This window comes from Pipra filicauda, unplaced genomic scaffold (genome assembly GCF_003945595.2).
Source record: "Pipra filicauda isolate LSUMZ 115617 unplaced genomic scaffold, ASM394559v2 scaffold9_size5747161_pilon, whole genome shotgun sequence".
Taxonomy (NCBI): domain Eukaryota; kingdom Metazoa; phylum Chordata; class Aves; order Passeriformes; family Pipridae; genus Pipra; species Pipra filicauda.
Window position 1 is genome coordinate 3536616 of NW_024105198.1, and position 17157 is coordinate 3553772.

Sequence of the window (17157 nt, forward strand, 5' to 3'; positions counted from 1 at the left end):
ACCCCAGGGCAAAAACATGCTGGATATCTTACATTTTTTCTGTAAAAGAATCAAAAGTCAGGGTTCACACCAGAAGCTCAGTGTGCTGCAACAGCAAAACCATTAGGCTGCTTCGAACAGGAACTCTCCCTTCCCTCAAAAGATCATTGATGATAGCAGCTCCTTTTTCAGAACCAGCATCATGGAGAAAATACTAGATTATCATATCCAGGAGCATGACATAGCCTAAGGGAGCTAGAAAACAAACAGACATAACTTTGTTCTTACATACCTCATCATGGGATCCCAGATCACCCAAGGATAGAAACTGAGGCAGAGGGAACAGATGAGCAGAGAGCTCCCACTGTTTAGTCCCGTTCACAGTATCAGCAGGGACTGTCCCCGGCACTGGACTGTCCCTTCACAGGAACCAATACACACAGACAGCTCAGCCATATGAAACATACTGGATATATGATAGCTGACAATATATTCAAAGCTTTATCCCTATCCTAAAGGCAGCAAGTTTAGTATTTACTGTCAGCTCACCAGAGGTTCTCATGTTTTGGTTTGGTATTCAATTAGTTTTTTTATGCAAAGATCAATCTGTTTGAGCAGGTCCATATACAACAAGTACTTATTTTCCTTTATGTGTAAAGTCCCTTTTGCAAAAGAAAAGCTTTGAATTTTCCATCGGGGGGGGGGGGGGATAAGACAGATGACAGTCTGTTGTCCATCTGCATTCAGAGATCAGATGAAATGTTTTCCATTGTGTCAAGAGCTGAATGGCTACCTCATTTGCAATTATTTCTCTTAAGAGACCGATGATTAGATTGCAGGGCAGCAACAGAGGCTGGGATTAGGCTCTTGGACCACTCACATAGCAGTAGCCCTCAAAACTCCTAATTCATGCTAGAGATGGAAGACTTTGGACATCCCCACATCTACTGCAAACTCCCTACCGTACTGCTCACACAGTTCAAGCCCTGGCAGAGGTCTAGTCTTCCTACCACCACTATGGTAGTACCACACTACCACCCCCTACTGCTGTTGTGACTAATCATTTAGTCAAAGCCTGGATATCTGCCACTAGTGAAGCTCTAGGACATTCATTTCAGTATCAGCTTTATCAGGAACAAACACCACTATGTCCACAGGGAAATCTGTTATAGGCAGTAGAAAACAGTTTAGTTCTCATTCCAGCAAATATAATACATGGACAATATAAAGAGATGGTATCAACGAGACCTTTTAGAAATAGCAAATATTTAAAACTAGCTTCAAACGCTTTTTTTCCCCATTGTATTTCCTCTTCCAGTTCCACCTACAACCCAATTTAACTGAAGTAAACACTGCCTCACTTATATTAGCAACTTAAAAATTCAGTTCTGCAACATCCTTCGTTTTCTCCCTCGGTAAAGTGTTTACTATGGAAAAAGCAAAGCAAAACTTCTGTTTAGACAGGTGCTGCATAAAACACACTGCAAGGAGGAGAACGGGCAGCTGTCTGAGAGCATGACACAAAGGAGTGAAATCAATTATTAAGACATGAAGAGCTGCCATACTGGAAACATGACTGGATGCTTCTCAGGGAGAAGTTGATGAAGCCCAAGTCTGCCACCACAATGTCAGTTTGCAGCAGCAGGAGCCACAGATGACATAGAACTGACTGAAAACATGTGCAGATTAAAAATGTTACTGACTTCAGAAGTATCGTTTCTTAGCACCTCGTGCTTTGCTTGGATATATCAGAAGCCAGATACTGAAAAATAATCATGGGAAGCATCCACATGAAGAACAGCCCCTTAAAAAAAAGTTTTTTTATGAACTTCGGGGGTATGTCACCTCAGCTTCACTGGCAAACACGCTCATGAACTAACTGGGGCAGAATTCCATGTCACACACACGAATTTTGGACAGAATTCAGCTCTCACTTCTAGCAATCAAAACCTGTCCAATTTGAGACCACACAGGGCTAAAATATGCAGGAGCTACTACATACTAACACACAGATAGCTGAGAGTCACACTGCAATTCAGAACTTTCTTGAAAGCCCTTCTACTTTTCCCATTATGAAAGGATGCTCTTTTAGTAAAGCCTAGGATCTTACTCCATTCCCTCCATTTCAGGGCTAGGCTACAAAGAGCAATAGTGTTGAATCATCCAGCTGAGTACAAGAGAAAGTAGTAGTTTGTGGTTAAAGATCTAAAAAAAAAAAAAAAAAAAAAAAAAAGTAAATTTAAATTATGTGTGCTGGCCCTAAATGAAATAACTGACTTCTACGGGTGGATCAGTCCTTAATCTTCTCTCTTCCTTATGACAAGTTCTACGTAGAGTAGGCTGCAGAACACTTAGCACTACTGAACCACACCCACATCTAACATATCTGGTCTGGTCTGGCAGTTCCCTCACCTTGTCAGTAGTCCAAGATTCATTTTACGTTTCTTTAAGCTATGAACTTACTGTTCAGACTTTTTCCTCCAAGGAGCAAATTCACAGCCTTTAGAAGTACAGCAGAGAAACACAGTGGAGCCTGTCAAAGTTTCACCCACTGCAACTGATAATGTCTCTGTTCTGCTGCTCCAATTTTGGGCTGCACAATGCCTCTCTGCTTCTTTTTGGCCAAAGCAGGAGGAAATTTGCCTAGGCAGGGAATGCAGGGGAAGGCTGAAGCACCCTATGCAGACAGCCCATCGCAATAAAGTACATCACCACGCTTAAGATCCCCCAGGGCCTGATGGAGTACAGAATATCACTTTACCTGCACTTAAAGAGTTGCAGCAGCATTTGAAACCCAGCTAACCCTCTCCTGTTCTAGAGACCAACTATTTTCTGGAATCAGTTACACAACGCTTGCAAGTAAGTAAAATAAAAATAGCTTACTAGGTCCTCCATAAGACTTTTCTTACTAGTTAAGACTGCAGATATATGCTGCTTTCCAGCTACTATTATTGTGAACCACGGCACCAATTCAGTTCACTAGAAGTAAGAATAGCTCCTAACATGTTCTTGGAGATTAAAAAACGTAGCAGTTTTGGGAAAAAAATGTCATTTCTTACTATGCTGAGTTCTCTTGAAGTTATTCTATATAGTGACACACAATCTTTGAAGTCCTTTAGAAACTGTTTGCTGTTGTTTCAATTGAATTACTGTGTCTATATCAACTTTATATCTTCTGCAGCCTCATTGCTTACCTGATCGAAGAGTTGCTTCCCTGTAGTGTTGGGCTGGATGGCAAACTCCAGCTCAGCATCCATGGTGGTAACACGCACACTGATCTGGAAGACAGAGAAATGCATCACTACAACACATGCTCTAAGTGATGCTACCCAGTAATGAAACCCAATATCTGCATAAGGCCAGCGACCAGCTCTCAAGCCTCTAGGAACTTCACTGCCAGCAATCACAGTCTTCTCTTCTACCGGCATGGCGCTGCCAATTTTCCTATAGAATATAACTTTCCTGTTTTGCAGTGTGTTTATCCTCTCTGTCCCGACAAATATCCACGTGTGCTGACACACATGAGAGCTATTTAGAGCTTATGAAGTCTTTCTGATCTTTCACAAAAGCAGAGATATTCTAAAACTTGGTACACACAAGTAAACATCCAACCCTTCCATTTGAAGGATGAATGTCAAGGAAGTCCCCAGAAGCATTAACAGCTCAGCCTGCTACAGAAGACTAGTCAATACTAACCCATGGAGACTGAAAGAGTACTGTATTCGGAGAAATTATAAGGCACAATTCCTGGCATACCCCAAGGGCAGTGGGTATGAAGCAGACAGGATGCAAGGATGCCCTCACATGCTAAGACAAAAAGGCTGCATATTGAACCAACATAAGCACTAGTATGTGCAAATACTTCACATAGCAGTAGAACTGCCTACTGCTTTCCAATTCTTTCAGGGAGGTATATGGCAGGATCGGTTTAGGTGTCATTTAATAGTATATGTCATTTAATATTGCAGCCAAGATTTCATTACAATATTAGCCTTTGATGCAAGATCATGAATGGTCTTCCAGAAGAAACATTATATGATGCACTATTTTGACAGAATGTTTCACCAACACATTTTCACATGTGAAATGAAAGTGTGGCAAGGGACTGCAGCAAGGGAGTTTGCAGCTTCATCCCACAGAAGCAGGAAGACATACACACACCTTTCACTTCTCATGAAGCAACTTAAACAGTAGAGGCATTTCACCTGAAATGCTAGTGTAAAACATTGCCAAATCCATTCAAAACTGATAATTACTGGAAAACATGATTTAGACTCTTGGGGCTAGACAGGAATACTCCTGCCTGAAGGCAGATGCCTTAACTTTAGGCCAGGCAAAGTGAGGTCTGCGAGTAGATCAAGCTGTCTGAGAACACAATTTTATGTGCATGCTCATCAACTGAAAAAGGTGAAGATATTTCACAGTTTATGAACACAAACTGTAGATATTAAAACAGTTTGATCTAAAATATTTTTCCAAAGTTTCAAGGCTTGAAGCTGTACAGATGAGATACTCATGGTGCACCAAACCACAGCACACAGGCCTTGCATTAACAGTTCTCAACTCTTAATGCAAGGCCAACAACTGTTTACCTCAGATCAATAAATCCTAATTTCTTTGCTCTTCATTGCGATCAATCCTCTTAGCACGCTCCACCGGCCTTCCACTGGTGAGCGGTGGAGGGAATTACGCTGTGAACAGTTTTAAGAACAACTCAAAGTCACATTTAGTCTATAAGCTGACCACATGACACTAGAGACCAAAAAACCAAGAATAAGAAAAATATTCAAGGAAACACACAATACCAACATGATCATAGCCGACTCTGATCCCTGTATTTCTACCAAGCATAGGGACAGATTTCACGTCTTCTTTACTAAGAAAGCAGCAGCAAACTGCAACAGAGCTACAACCAGGGTTTTTTCCCCCCAATAAGCAAGAAGCGTTCTGCTAGTTACCTCTAGGTAGGAGCTGAAAGAGACCACTAACTACACATCAGAATATATTTGAGGTTTCCCAAAAAGGCTCTTTCAGTCTAGGCACACCACTATTTTGTACTTGATATCCTCTCAAGATTAAACTAAGTTTTCTTGTTTGAAGTCTAGCTAAAAATTCCATAAGATAGGCTTAGCACAGCAAAGCTGAAGTCAACATAAATTGCAGTTCTAGGTGTTGCATGCACAAACAATGCTGTTTAGACGTTACTGGAAACAAAGATATCATGAACAAGCAGATCAGGAATAAAAGTTGGCTTTAAAGCCCTCTAAACCTTCTGACACAATGAAGTCAAAATAAGGAAAAAGCATCCCAGAGAAGTAGCAAGTAAAGAACAAATGACCTAAGCTCATAAGAATGAAGCTTTATTTAAAATTAGCAGCTTTCAATAGCACGTAATTGCCATAAGTTCTCTAGGTATACACCTCCCCAGAATTATTCTCCTTAAATCCTAGACTTTGACAATGGGCTAATTTTACAGCGCTTTGGTGAAACAAGAATCCAGTCACTTCTTAGAAGGGCTGAACATTCCCCGAAATAGCTTTGCTACTTACACTTAGAAGCAGTCTCTTCCACCACAAAGAGCGCTAGCCTCTAATCCTGATTCATCCAGCACCCACCAGCAAGAGCAAAGCTGTCCATAAGCCACATCCAAGTGTAAGAGGGTTTACATTAAATGAGCCATTAAATAACACATTGCTTTTTGTTCATTTAAAGTATTTCCTGTTCACCTAAAACAGTAACATACTATTTTGCTTTCGTGGTAGCTGGTATTTTTGCTGCATTGTTTATGGATAAAGCACAGTAGCTACACTCTTCTGGTATCATCTGCACAGGTGATTAAGGGCCGAATATCTGAGCACAAAGGAAGCACAGAACTGAAACATTTGTGGCAGCTCTTTGCAACCTGTGCCCAAACAGCTCTTTGAGCTATTTAGAGCAAATCACACCTTAAAATTTAAAATAAAGCTACTTCAGTAACTATCCCCATAATTCATGCAGCATACTTATAAGACTCCCATTTCTCTAAGCACATTGAAATAAGGTCCCACATTGGAACCAACAAAATTCCTTCACTGTTACTAACTTAAATGCTCTTGAGCTATCTGACACAGTATCTCCTTCAATCAGTACATTCAATAGGAAGAGATACACTTCCACATCCCCAATGGAAGCCCCCAGTGCTCCAGCTGAGTACCAACCTAAGGTTTAGGAGCAGCCAAGTTTTGAATGGGTCTGTACCTGCAACTTCGGCCTGATCTAAGACAGCAGAAGCTGACATACCACAGGAAACAGGTTTGTGCTTTGGAGGACCACACCCCGGCAGTGCTGCTTTCCCGAGCTGAACAGAGTTTTACCATGTTCAAGAGCACACTGCTGTGAACTGTAAGCAGAATGAGCTGGGGAGAGCACGTCCTGGGCTGTCACAGGCACATTTTAACCACGAGCTGTGTAGTAATTTAATTCTTGGCTAAGAAGTTAGTTTGCTATAAAACTGAGCCTTGTTAAGGCTTGGTGTGAAAACAGCACACAAGGAATTTTTTTCTCCCCATATGCTACCAAGCCAGGGGTGTTTTTGCTTTTCCAGTTCACAAACGCCAGCTTAAAGTGAGGTTTCTACCACTTCAGGTGGTGGGAGGCACTGATCTTAATGCGCTCTGCCTGTGGTGCAGACAAGCTACAAAAAGAGATCTACAGACCACTATAATCTCTACCAGACAAATATGTGGCAGGCACTGCATGTTTACCTTCATCCTTCTCATTCATTTAAAGTCTCAGTTTAAGTAAAACCACTTTACCGTGGCATTCACAGCCAAGTACTGACCAACACAGATGTTACGCACAGCAATAAAAATGCTATAGCAAAACAAAGCCAACATGATCCAGTCCCATCAGAATTCAGACTTCTTTGCTTTGTTCCTTGAGAGTTATCCTGCCAAAACACTTTTAAACCATCTATCTAATTTATCACCACTGCTTATTCTAAGAAAAGCCTCAAGATTCATTAGCATTAAGCTTCTGTATTTTGTATTTCTAAGCCATCTAATGAGGTTTTCCTAGGTTTGAGGGCTGGCATAACCATCCGCATGCTTATAATTTGGGTTGCAAACAGAACAAAATGCTCCTCAGTAAGACATTTGACTTGGACTGCTGAGTATATACAAATTTAGTTCTGTCACTCCAGACAGGTAAAGTGCACACCGCTGAGACCTGTGAGAGAAAGAGACATTGCTCACCAGTGATTAGATCACAAGGCCTACAGTGGCAGCACTCATCCCCAAGTATACTATACTCCTACTCCAAAATTTAGCTTCCAGAAGCTATAGGCCACCACCACCACCCTCCTCCCATCGTGTTCAGCACTCTCTACAAGAGAGAGATTTAATAGACAGTGGTAGCAAGCACCTATTTGTAGCATTTTTTTCAGATATTTTAATATTGCCCATATACCTTGAAGTCTCACTTTCTGCCACACTGAGATTCCAAATAAGTTTTACTGGTAGCAGTTATTGTCAGGTATCTGACAGGTTTCTGAGTGAGCCCTACTAATAACGTGCTACAACAACTTCCTAAGATGAAAACGTGTAGCTGCATAGGGCAGGACAAACAGGAAAGACTGACACCATCCTGCTCGGTAACGGATGTGTTGCTTGTACTAATTCAGCAGCACACTGAGCAGTGTGAGCGATAGAACAGACAATTCTGTTTGTCATAAGTTAAGACAGGAATAGAGTACTAGGAAATTCATGTCAGAATAATAAGTAGAGTCAGCACACCAGAGTATCGACCTCTACAAAACCCTGACCCTGAGCTAAAGTTTCATTTCCTCCCTGCATTTCCTGAATGCAAGGAAACTGTGATACCCTGCTGGGCTATATGCTTCAACCTTCAGACATTCCTGCTTCCCAGGTTCAAGCCACCAAGTGAATTGTTTCTGGAGAAAGTGGCATAGGGAAAACTCATATTTTATTGCAAATTTGACTGTTACAGAACAGAAGCAAGTTCAATCAAAAAGAAATTCCTGACCAACCTTTGTAGCCTCTGCGCTATGGGGCACCAGTATACCCAGCAGATACTGCATGTAAAGACACTAGACAAATACCATGCATCAGTTCCAAGAGGTCTAGCCAGAGAAAGACATTAAATCCAGCTGCAGTTCCATGAACTCAAGATCTCATAAGGCACCTTAATAATCTAAAAACATCCCCAGTTGTGGTTTTCAGCAAGATTAACAACAATATAGTAAGTTTAACAAGAATTGTCCCCCTGTTCCTCAGAACAAGCAAGTAAATTCTGGAGTATGACTGCTCCCCAGTGCTGTACTTCCCTTCCCACCATGCTGGTCAGTCAACACAGGCCCTGCTGCGAGCACAGCAGGGCATTACCAGTGCACTGTGCTTTGCACTGCCTCAGAGGGGCAGTGGAGGTGATGCCCCACACCTCCAGCACCCACCATACTCACAGACATCTGGCTCCTTCCTGAGCGCAAGCACCCTGCCGAAACAGCCCTGGATCCTCTGTGTCAGGAGGAGGCTGGAATCAGGTCATGTGAAAGTGCTTGCAATTTCTCAAGGGATTACACTTAATTAACCAAGCCCCCTTCCAGCAGTCTTAAAGGGCCTTTTCATACCTCTAAGCTCATCAGGGAACAGAACAGCAGCAGTGACACCACTCTGCAGCCCCCAGAGAGAGGTTAACCGTCCCAGCAGCTCCTGGGAGCTTCCTAGCTCTCTCCACTGTCCCCATCCTGCTCCATGGGGGACACGGTACTTATTTGACTGGAGAGCAGGGCAGGAAATAAATCTACAGGTGTCCCGTCCCATCCCATCCCACTATGACAATTTGAACTAAGCCACCACCAAAGGAGAAAGCTTGCCCACCTTTAATACACTCAGTACCTGTGAGCCAGAAGTAGGACTTATATCCTATATAGTATGTGGCTTTGTTTTGGTATACCTAAGTAAAGCCTGTAGCAGGACCTTACCTTTTAAAGCATCCCTAATGATTTTAGTGCAGAGCCTGAAGACCTCTGTTTTCAGTAACAGTTGATGTTACTGAAAAACTAAGCTACTTTGCACATACATATCCTAATCATCTAATGTTAAGACTAAAAATGGACACAAGCAAAGATCATTATCTGAAAACATTTTACTAGATACAATACCCTCATGATTGCTGTAAGAGAGAAGCATTTGAAGTAAAAATGATTTTAATAAAGGTAATCACTAGAACTGCAGCATGATAATCATACACCAGTAACTGCTCTTAGTCCCCACAAGGCAAGATGGCTCATGTGGACAGCAAACCACAACACCCACACAGTTTCAGGAACCATGCTGCTGAGGACAGAGGGAGGAAGCAAGCCAGAGCAGCCAGCAAGACCGAGAAAGTTCACAGCTTTGAGGAGTCTGCTTTGCAGAAACTGGACAGAGAAAGGGTGGAGGCAGCAACTCCCAGGTCGATGGACCATGTGACATACGTAGCATTCAACATCTCACTGCAGCAGAGACACCAGCACACAGAGCACTTTGCCCACAGCTTCCAGCAAAGCTCACCTTCACAGCACCAATTTACTAACATGGGGCAGGAGGGAAACCTAGCTACAGCATACTGGCCATTAAAAAGATATGATGCCCCATGTGGAGCTTGGAAGAGCAGAGAATTTCTGCTTTACCTAACAAAGCAGTTTCAAAATAAGCCAATTCTGTGTTCAACTGCATTTTCTCTTAAGAGTTTTCTGGCAGGGTTTATAGCAGGCATTGCATTGCATCCAGTGGTTGTAAGACCCAACTCCTATTCTTGAAAAGGATAATAAGAATACACTGACTGAGGTGATCAAAAATCTGATGCAAAATATAATGCTAAAGCAATCAGTTTCAAAAAAGGAAACCAAGTGATTTATGCTAATATAAACCCTGTCATACTGTAGCATCCGCAAGAGCCCCAGAGCATATTTGTTTGGCTGTTAATCTCAAAAATAGTCTGCTGTGTTCATTTGTACTGCTCATCCTGCAGCAATAAGGAAAATAAAATTCTTCCATACAGCAAGTGGTAATCAGGAATATTCCCAAATTAAAAAAAAAAAAAAAAAAATCAGTTTCCTTGAAGGCACTTGCTGCCATTGAAAAGGTAATGCCTACACAGCAGAGCACCGCAGCAGTATCTTATTGCTTTTCTGGTTCTCAAGACCATGTGTGAGAAGCCACTGCTACCTTTAAGTCCAAGTCCTCCTTTGCAAGTGATCAATACCCTGGTATTCAGAAGGGCCTGAGTAGAGGGTCACCAAATGGAGTCTGAGGGGATGATCCTTGCAGGACATGTCCATCAGTCCAGAGATCAGTTACTCATATCAGGGAACCTACTTCAGACACTGTTATATAGGGCTTCTTTTTTTTCTCTTAAGTGTTGGAGAATCAGATTTATTACCCTCAAGGTCAGTCTCGCTAAAAAATGAGGTCTCTTTCAAACCACGTTCACAGAGCTCAGAAAGCTTCAAAAAAGCTTATTCCTCACGCAAAGGGTCTGTCCTTTGCAGCTGCCTTACTTTAGATGCCTTCAATCACCCTGCCCCAGCTTTACAGCTCCCTCATAATCAGTGTATCAAAGCTCCAGAGACACTTCACCTGTTTAGTAGCAACAACCACTCAGAACACACAAGCACAGAGCCAGGCAAAGCCAGGGCTGTGCCAATGCTGCTTCATAGGGCTGGAGAACTCTGCCTTTTAGAATTCTGGAGGTATCATTTACCCAGTTTAATCAGTGATCTGATCTGGGCAGGCCACCTTTTCAGGAATAATAGTTCTACTTTATAAAAAGATTACTACAAAGTTATTAATTCAAAACAATTATCAAAAAAAAAAAAAAAAAAAAGGCAGGGAATTCCCCTACCCCCTACACAGCATGGCTTCCAGAATCATTAATTACATGTTTCCAAGTTAAAGCTACTAGAATGTATTTCCTCTCTTCTCAACCGGTCACATCCAATGGTGTTTGAACTCCATGGCTGCTAGCAGTCTGACACCCTCTCCAGAGGGTAAACAAGTTTCAGTTTGAGAAAAGGAGTTGCAAAGTGAGTACTAAGTCAGGAGAAGCAGCCAGGGGTGGATCCCCACATTTAGTCAAGTTCAGATACTTGTAAGCGACTTATTACATAACTTACTCCCAACCTTGTGCAATGGATCAATTCCTCTATTTTTGCCATTTCCTTTTTCAGAAATAGATTCTTCATGTACCTCCCTTTGCTTTCCTGTAGCTGTTCCAACTCATTAACATCGCCATTTTCTGTTTCTTCAGAGCTACTTTGAAGAAACCCTTGGAATAACTATTTTTGTACCTGTTGTTTGAGTGACTTACAGAGAACATCCTTACTAGTCAAAATCCAGAAGGAAATTAAAATATCACAGGGAAAAAAACCAGACCCCTTTTCCACAACATCTGGATGAGGAGGCATAACTTGAAGAAAAATCTAGCCGTATGCATTTGCCATTATTCAACTTCTACAATCTGTGTACCTCTGGGTTTTGTTTTGGGAGTTGTTTGTTTTGTAAACACCATTTTTTGTGCCCCTTAGAAGGTGCTTTTCTCTGAAAAAACAGTATACACCTACTATGGCCTCTGCACACTAATAGTAGGGTTGGCAGTTGTACTTCACATGTCAACCACATCCCGTGCTAAAGCTCTCCAACCTAAGAGCAGTTCAAAGGGCAGTGGATGTGTTCGAATGCCGGCAGCGGTATGGTGACATTTCTCACAGCTATTACGTGCCCCTCCTAGGCAATCCTACTCACAGCTTACAAACACATTTTGTGCCGCCCCCCCCCTTCCACTGTACACCACACAACGGTGTTATGATCCGGGGGGGGGGGGCTGAAGTAACTTGACCAGCAAAACAGTTGCTGCAGTCACCACCATCACCACCAAAAGCACTTCAGATTTTCTGAGAAGACTCTTAGAAGGCAACTTCCCCCCACCTGTAACCTTGCCTTAGTCAAGTTCTTCCCTCCCTCCCCATTCTCACCCCAAGGGCAGGGGATTTCCAAGTACTGTTTAACAGTTGCAAAGACCCAGTTGGAGGGGCAGTCAAGACAGGTAGCCAGGACATATTTCCAAATAGCCAAGGAGCTTCCAAAACCTAGCATCCAGTGGATGTCTGCCAAAATCACAAGCAGCTACTTTGCTGGAAGGGGCTCAAAACAAGATTGAGACAGGATGCTAACAAGACAAGTGTGAGCTGCACAGAGGCATCACATGTACAGTAAGTACTTGAGATTCCTATAGTCTATTAGACTAAATACTCAGTCCCTACATACAGGTCTTAAATTCAGCTGCAGTTAAGAACCGGTTTAGAGGTAACTTGAAATTGAGGGCAAATAAAATAACTATGCTCTGACACTCTTCTTATTAAAGACACTTTCTCCAGGGAAGAAAGCATGATAACTGCTGTGACCAAGCTCTTCCTTCTAAAGGACTCACGTTTGGATAAAAAGTCAGAGCATGCTTATCTGTTTCACATGCTTCTCTCTGTCCTTCAACCAAGACACTCCTAGCAGTTTAGCTCTGGTAAAGAACACAGAGCTGCCTGTTCCAGACACCCCGAGCATGGCCTGGGTGTGGCACATCAAGTTCTTGGCCAGCTCACAGCCCTCACTGAAAGTCTGAACAATAGCCAGACTTCTAGGAGCTAGAACACAGTCTTACTGTGGGATCTGACTGCTCAGACTATGAGCCATCCCTCCAAATTTAACTGCAGGCGCAGTCAAGGGTGAAGTAAAGCTGTTTCATCATCCTGTGATTTTCAGTTTTATCATTTCCAGCATGCTAGACAAATCCCGCAACTTCCTTTCAGTACAGGGTCTCATTTAGGCTGGCTGCATTTTCCTATCTATTTAGCTAACAGTTCCCTAAAATGCAGGATTTATTTTCTTTTTTTTTTCCTCCACTTCTTTTTAATATTCAGTTTCCCCACCCACACTTGCTTCCCTTACCACCAACTTATTTTAGGTTTTAAATAGTTCTGTTGGGACTGTCCATAGTTTATAAAACACCAGCTGGTGATTACTGAAGTACCCTTTGTTATTTTCAGTTCCATCTAGTTCAAGTATTTGGGCTTTCCCAATATAGATGAGAGTAGCTACAGCACTATGATACACAGCACCCCGTGTCCCCAAAGGCTCCTGAAGGGCCCAGAGCTGCAGGGGAGCTGCAGAGAGCAGTGCCAGCACAGGCAGGGTGTGTACCCACCACCCGAACAGCCTGCACCCTCCCAATCACTTCTCATGTTCATACTCCACAATTGCGCCACAAGCAGAAACAAAGAACGAATCAGGGTGGGAATAACTCATCCATTATTTTCTCCAGCAGAACCATTTCATTGGTCCTGTTCACTACATTTACACAGGGGCACTGGTACTGGCTACAGAAAGAGGGAAGGGCAAGATGGCTTTTTGGGTACAACTGGACAAGACGGATCAAGCTATTGAACCACTTCTTACTCCTCACTCCCAGACATACCTGCTTTATCCCCTCCAAACCTATTATTTTTTAATCTCTCAAGGTGTTCTCACAAAGTCTATTTCAAAAAGCTACAGCTACCTGAACATAATTTGCATCTGGTGGACTTAAAGGCTGTAGCTTTTTTACAGAGAGATACAATAGCTCTACTATTTTACAGAGAGACAGAGTCACATTTTAAAAAACAGAATAAAGCCTTAGAGTTCCAGAGACTACTACAGAGGTAAGCTATTCCCAGTTTGCTATGGGGTTGCATGTTCTGAAACAGTGCTATAAGCTAGGAAGCAACTATCAAATGCTCTAGTAACATACTGCCTCAGGACTTCAGAGCCTAACACCATCTTCTTGCCTACTCTAGCTTCACATGGGAAAGTGTTTTAGAATACTACCTGAACATAACCAGATGTCCTACACACATCAACTGTACCAGCAAACACAACAAGTAAGATAGTTGTACCCAAAAGTAACTGGGATATAATAAGAGTTCCTTAAAAAAGGGTTTGCTTTTGATAATTTTTAATCATTATACTTGACTTGCTCTTTTACTTTCTCCATGCAATCCAGAAGATGCAGTTCAGAACTTTCAGGCACCTACACAATACCTCCTAAGTTCCAATACTTTCCAAGTTATCTTTGTTAAGAACTATTGTCCCATTGTAACAAAAACATGACCCTAAACATCTAACATCCAATCTAACTTAGAAAATGACCCACTTAGAAATTGGCATTGTTCTGAGTGTGAGGTTGGACCACACGACTTCTAGGGTTATCTCCAGGCTTAATTTTTAAATAATTCTACAAGACTGCAGAGGTTGTTGGGGAGCAACCCTGCAACATTCAGAATGCATGTGGCAGAAACTGATGCTCTATATCAAGTGGGCAAGAGCAATTCCTTACATGATTTGCAGTTTCAGTATTTAGATCCTTTATCCTCCTCTACAGAGATCTTAGGGACTATCTTTATGCAGCCAAACACGCAGATAAGCCAAACTGCTAGTGGTCTTCCTAAAGCTGCAGGTCAAAACTGAGAAACACAACTGGGTAGCAGGAAGAGAAATAGGAGATGGACTCAGGATCTGGCTAAGTCGACATACACACACACATATAACTTACAAAAGCAAACTCACTAGACTAAGCAGAGGCAGGGAGTCTGAAAAGCAACCTTCTGCCGAGAGCATTCACAACTCAACTTGACAGCTTAGCTCTTACCCAGACCTGCTGCGTAGGGTTGCTTTTTGTTATGTTTTCATTTTTTTTCCACATGCTAAGGTACAGCAGCGTAGGGTTTGCAAGCGTAAATTCAACTTTGATCAAAGACTGAGGCTCCTTCAATGTTCCTGCATGCAGATACCTCACCACTAACTGCACGTTTCCAGGACACTGGGAACAGGATAAGCCGCTAACAACTCTTGCTCAGGCTTGCTGTGGAAAAGGATAGTCCCACATTAATGCATCTAATAACCCATCTTTCTCTAAGGGAATGGCAGACTAATGAAATCACTTGGTTTATAAGACTGTCTGAATCTTCTCAGATCCCAATTACTTTCAAATACCTCCAAACACTGCCAAATCAAAGCTGCCATTAAATATTGTAAAAGCATTTCTCGGTAAAGTCCTCCATGCCAAACTTTTCTGAGTCCGAAGCAACTTGCACATAGCAATTTGTAAAGAGACAAGGAAAAACTTGAAAGGACAGAGCAATGCAACACACAGTCCAACAGGTTCTGTAGAGAAAAAAAAAAGAGACACTATCATTTTTTTGCAGTATGAAAGACACGTGCAAAGCTTAGCCTCTGACCAAGATACTTAGTGGCAGAAGAGACTTTGCACTGATGTGAATAAGGTACAGAGCAAGCAAAGCTTAAGTATTAAATTTGTCAGAACTTGAAGCAGTAAAGGAGCAGGGCAGCCTTCTGTCAGATTTCTACTTGATTATTTAGCATTTATGGGAACAAACACTAAGATAGCGTTGTATCTCCTGTGTATGATGCTGAAGCAAGCACTGTTCAGGACACCTCATTTTCAGTTGATGGGACTGATCTTTTATCAATTTGGAAGTTACTCAGTCCTTCTATTTGCTCTGTCTTTCAACAGATCCAAGACAACACTACAGCGATATATTCTTACAGCTGAAGATGCTGACATGTCTCCTCATTCAAAAGAGATCTCTACCCTGTACTCCTGGATGCGCAAAGGGGAATTCAGGCTGAGCACAATACATTGTATTGCAGCTTGCAGTTGCCTTTCAACTTGAGATGTTAGTAACAAACCACAGAGCAAGATAAAAGAAAAAACCTAACTTGGGGTTTTTGAGATTTAACGAGCTTCCACATGTATGGTTGTGAACTCAGCACCCCAGGTATACAGCACAGAAAACATTGGTGGCTATAGACTTCACATAGCCCAAAACACTCACAGCAGCAAGTCATTAAAAGAAAAGAAGAGGAAGAAAATTCTGAGTGTTCAGGAGCTTGCTGCTTCACAGTTTGTCATGGCCGGGTCAGAATACCATCAGTTCCAGGTTCAGTTTACTGTTTTAAGCAAAACAAAAAATATTATGTCAACACTTGGCTTCTTTAAATACCAACTTCAGGTAACGGGTTCCTTGACTGCTTTTTGGAGCAAAGGACTAACATTACAGCAACAAGGAAAGCATGTCACATCAATGTTCCAGGAAAGAACAAGTTACAGTCCAGCTTCTGTAACAAAGTCAGCACTACAGAGCTGCAGGCTGGAGGACTAAGACACATTGCTTATCCAAATATTTTCTTGGTTTAGCGATAAAGCATTCTATGGTGTTGAATAAGAACATTCTCCAAGCCTTCCACAGTCCCAACCACGGACTTGGAGATTTCTGATATTTTAAGTAATGCTAGCCTTTTCTGACCCCATTATTCAAGTTACTAGAAACCTCAAGAGTTTGAGACAGCTCACAAAATGAGCAGTCATGTATAACAGTTCATACAGCAGCTTCTGTTTCTCTAGGAGATTGTGGATATTGCTAGAACATAACCATTTTACTGGTCTTTGCTTTCTATATTTCACCACGGTAAACAAGTTCACATGTTGAGTCCCCCTCAGTTAAAAATACAGATACTGCAACAAAAATCCAGTTGCTCGCTCACACGGCACATTTTCAGAAATAGAAAAATCTAGGTTTCTCAGCTTGAGGTAAGCTCAGATCATGATTTTTCCCTGAGGATAACTGTAGCCACAGAACACTGAATACAGCCAGACAATGGATTCAACATATCTCAGCTCAAGTTTTCATTATCTATCCAATAAAACAAATTAAGTTATTCAGTCACTTTTTCAAAAGTGGTTTTAAGTTTCCTTAACATATAGATACATGTAGGGTAACTATATGTTGGCATAATAGTTATTGATGCTTAAGCTTTCAATCTCATCTCACAGAGCACAGATGTTTCTCAACATTTGGATGTAACATTTGGTAGTTACAAACAATAATCTAGAAAAGCAACACCCTTCTTATTCACACTGTACAGTGTCTCCATTAATGAATGCTGTCAAAACTTAGAGGAACACATGACTATAATGAGTAATATAATCTAGTGCCATCCCTAAAGGACAACTCTAGTGGTTTTAAAAACAAAACACACACAAAACCACATACACCAAACCAAACATGTCACAATTTTGCACATTGTTACT

The 17157-nt window shown here is 41.8% G+C and overlaps 1 protein-coding gene across 11 annotated transcripts in view; it reads right to left on the reverse strand.

Annotated features, from left to right (window-relative positions):
- The window catches only part of MSN (moesin), a 69813-nt gene that overhangs the window by 16759 nt on the left and 35897 nt on the right, over positions 1-17157 (reverse strand). For 10 of the 11 annotated variants that reach the window (XM_039378114.1, XM_039378111.1, XM_039378110.1 and 7 more), the window contains one exon: positions 3174-3257. In XM_039378114.1, the coding sequence (XP_039234048.1) occupies positions 3174-3236 (63 nt within the window). In that variant the 5' untranslated portion in view covers positions 3237-3257. Of the gene's footprint in view, positions 1-3173; positions 3258-4571; positions 4671-17157 lie in introns of all 11 variants that reach the window. The other variant, XM_039378113.1, reaches the window with a different exon arrangement.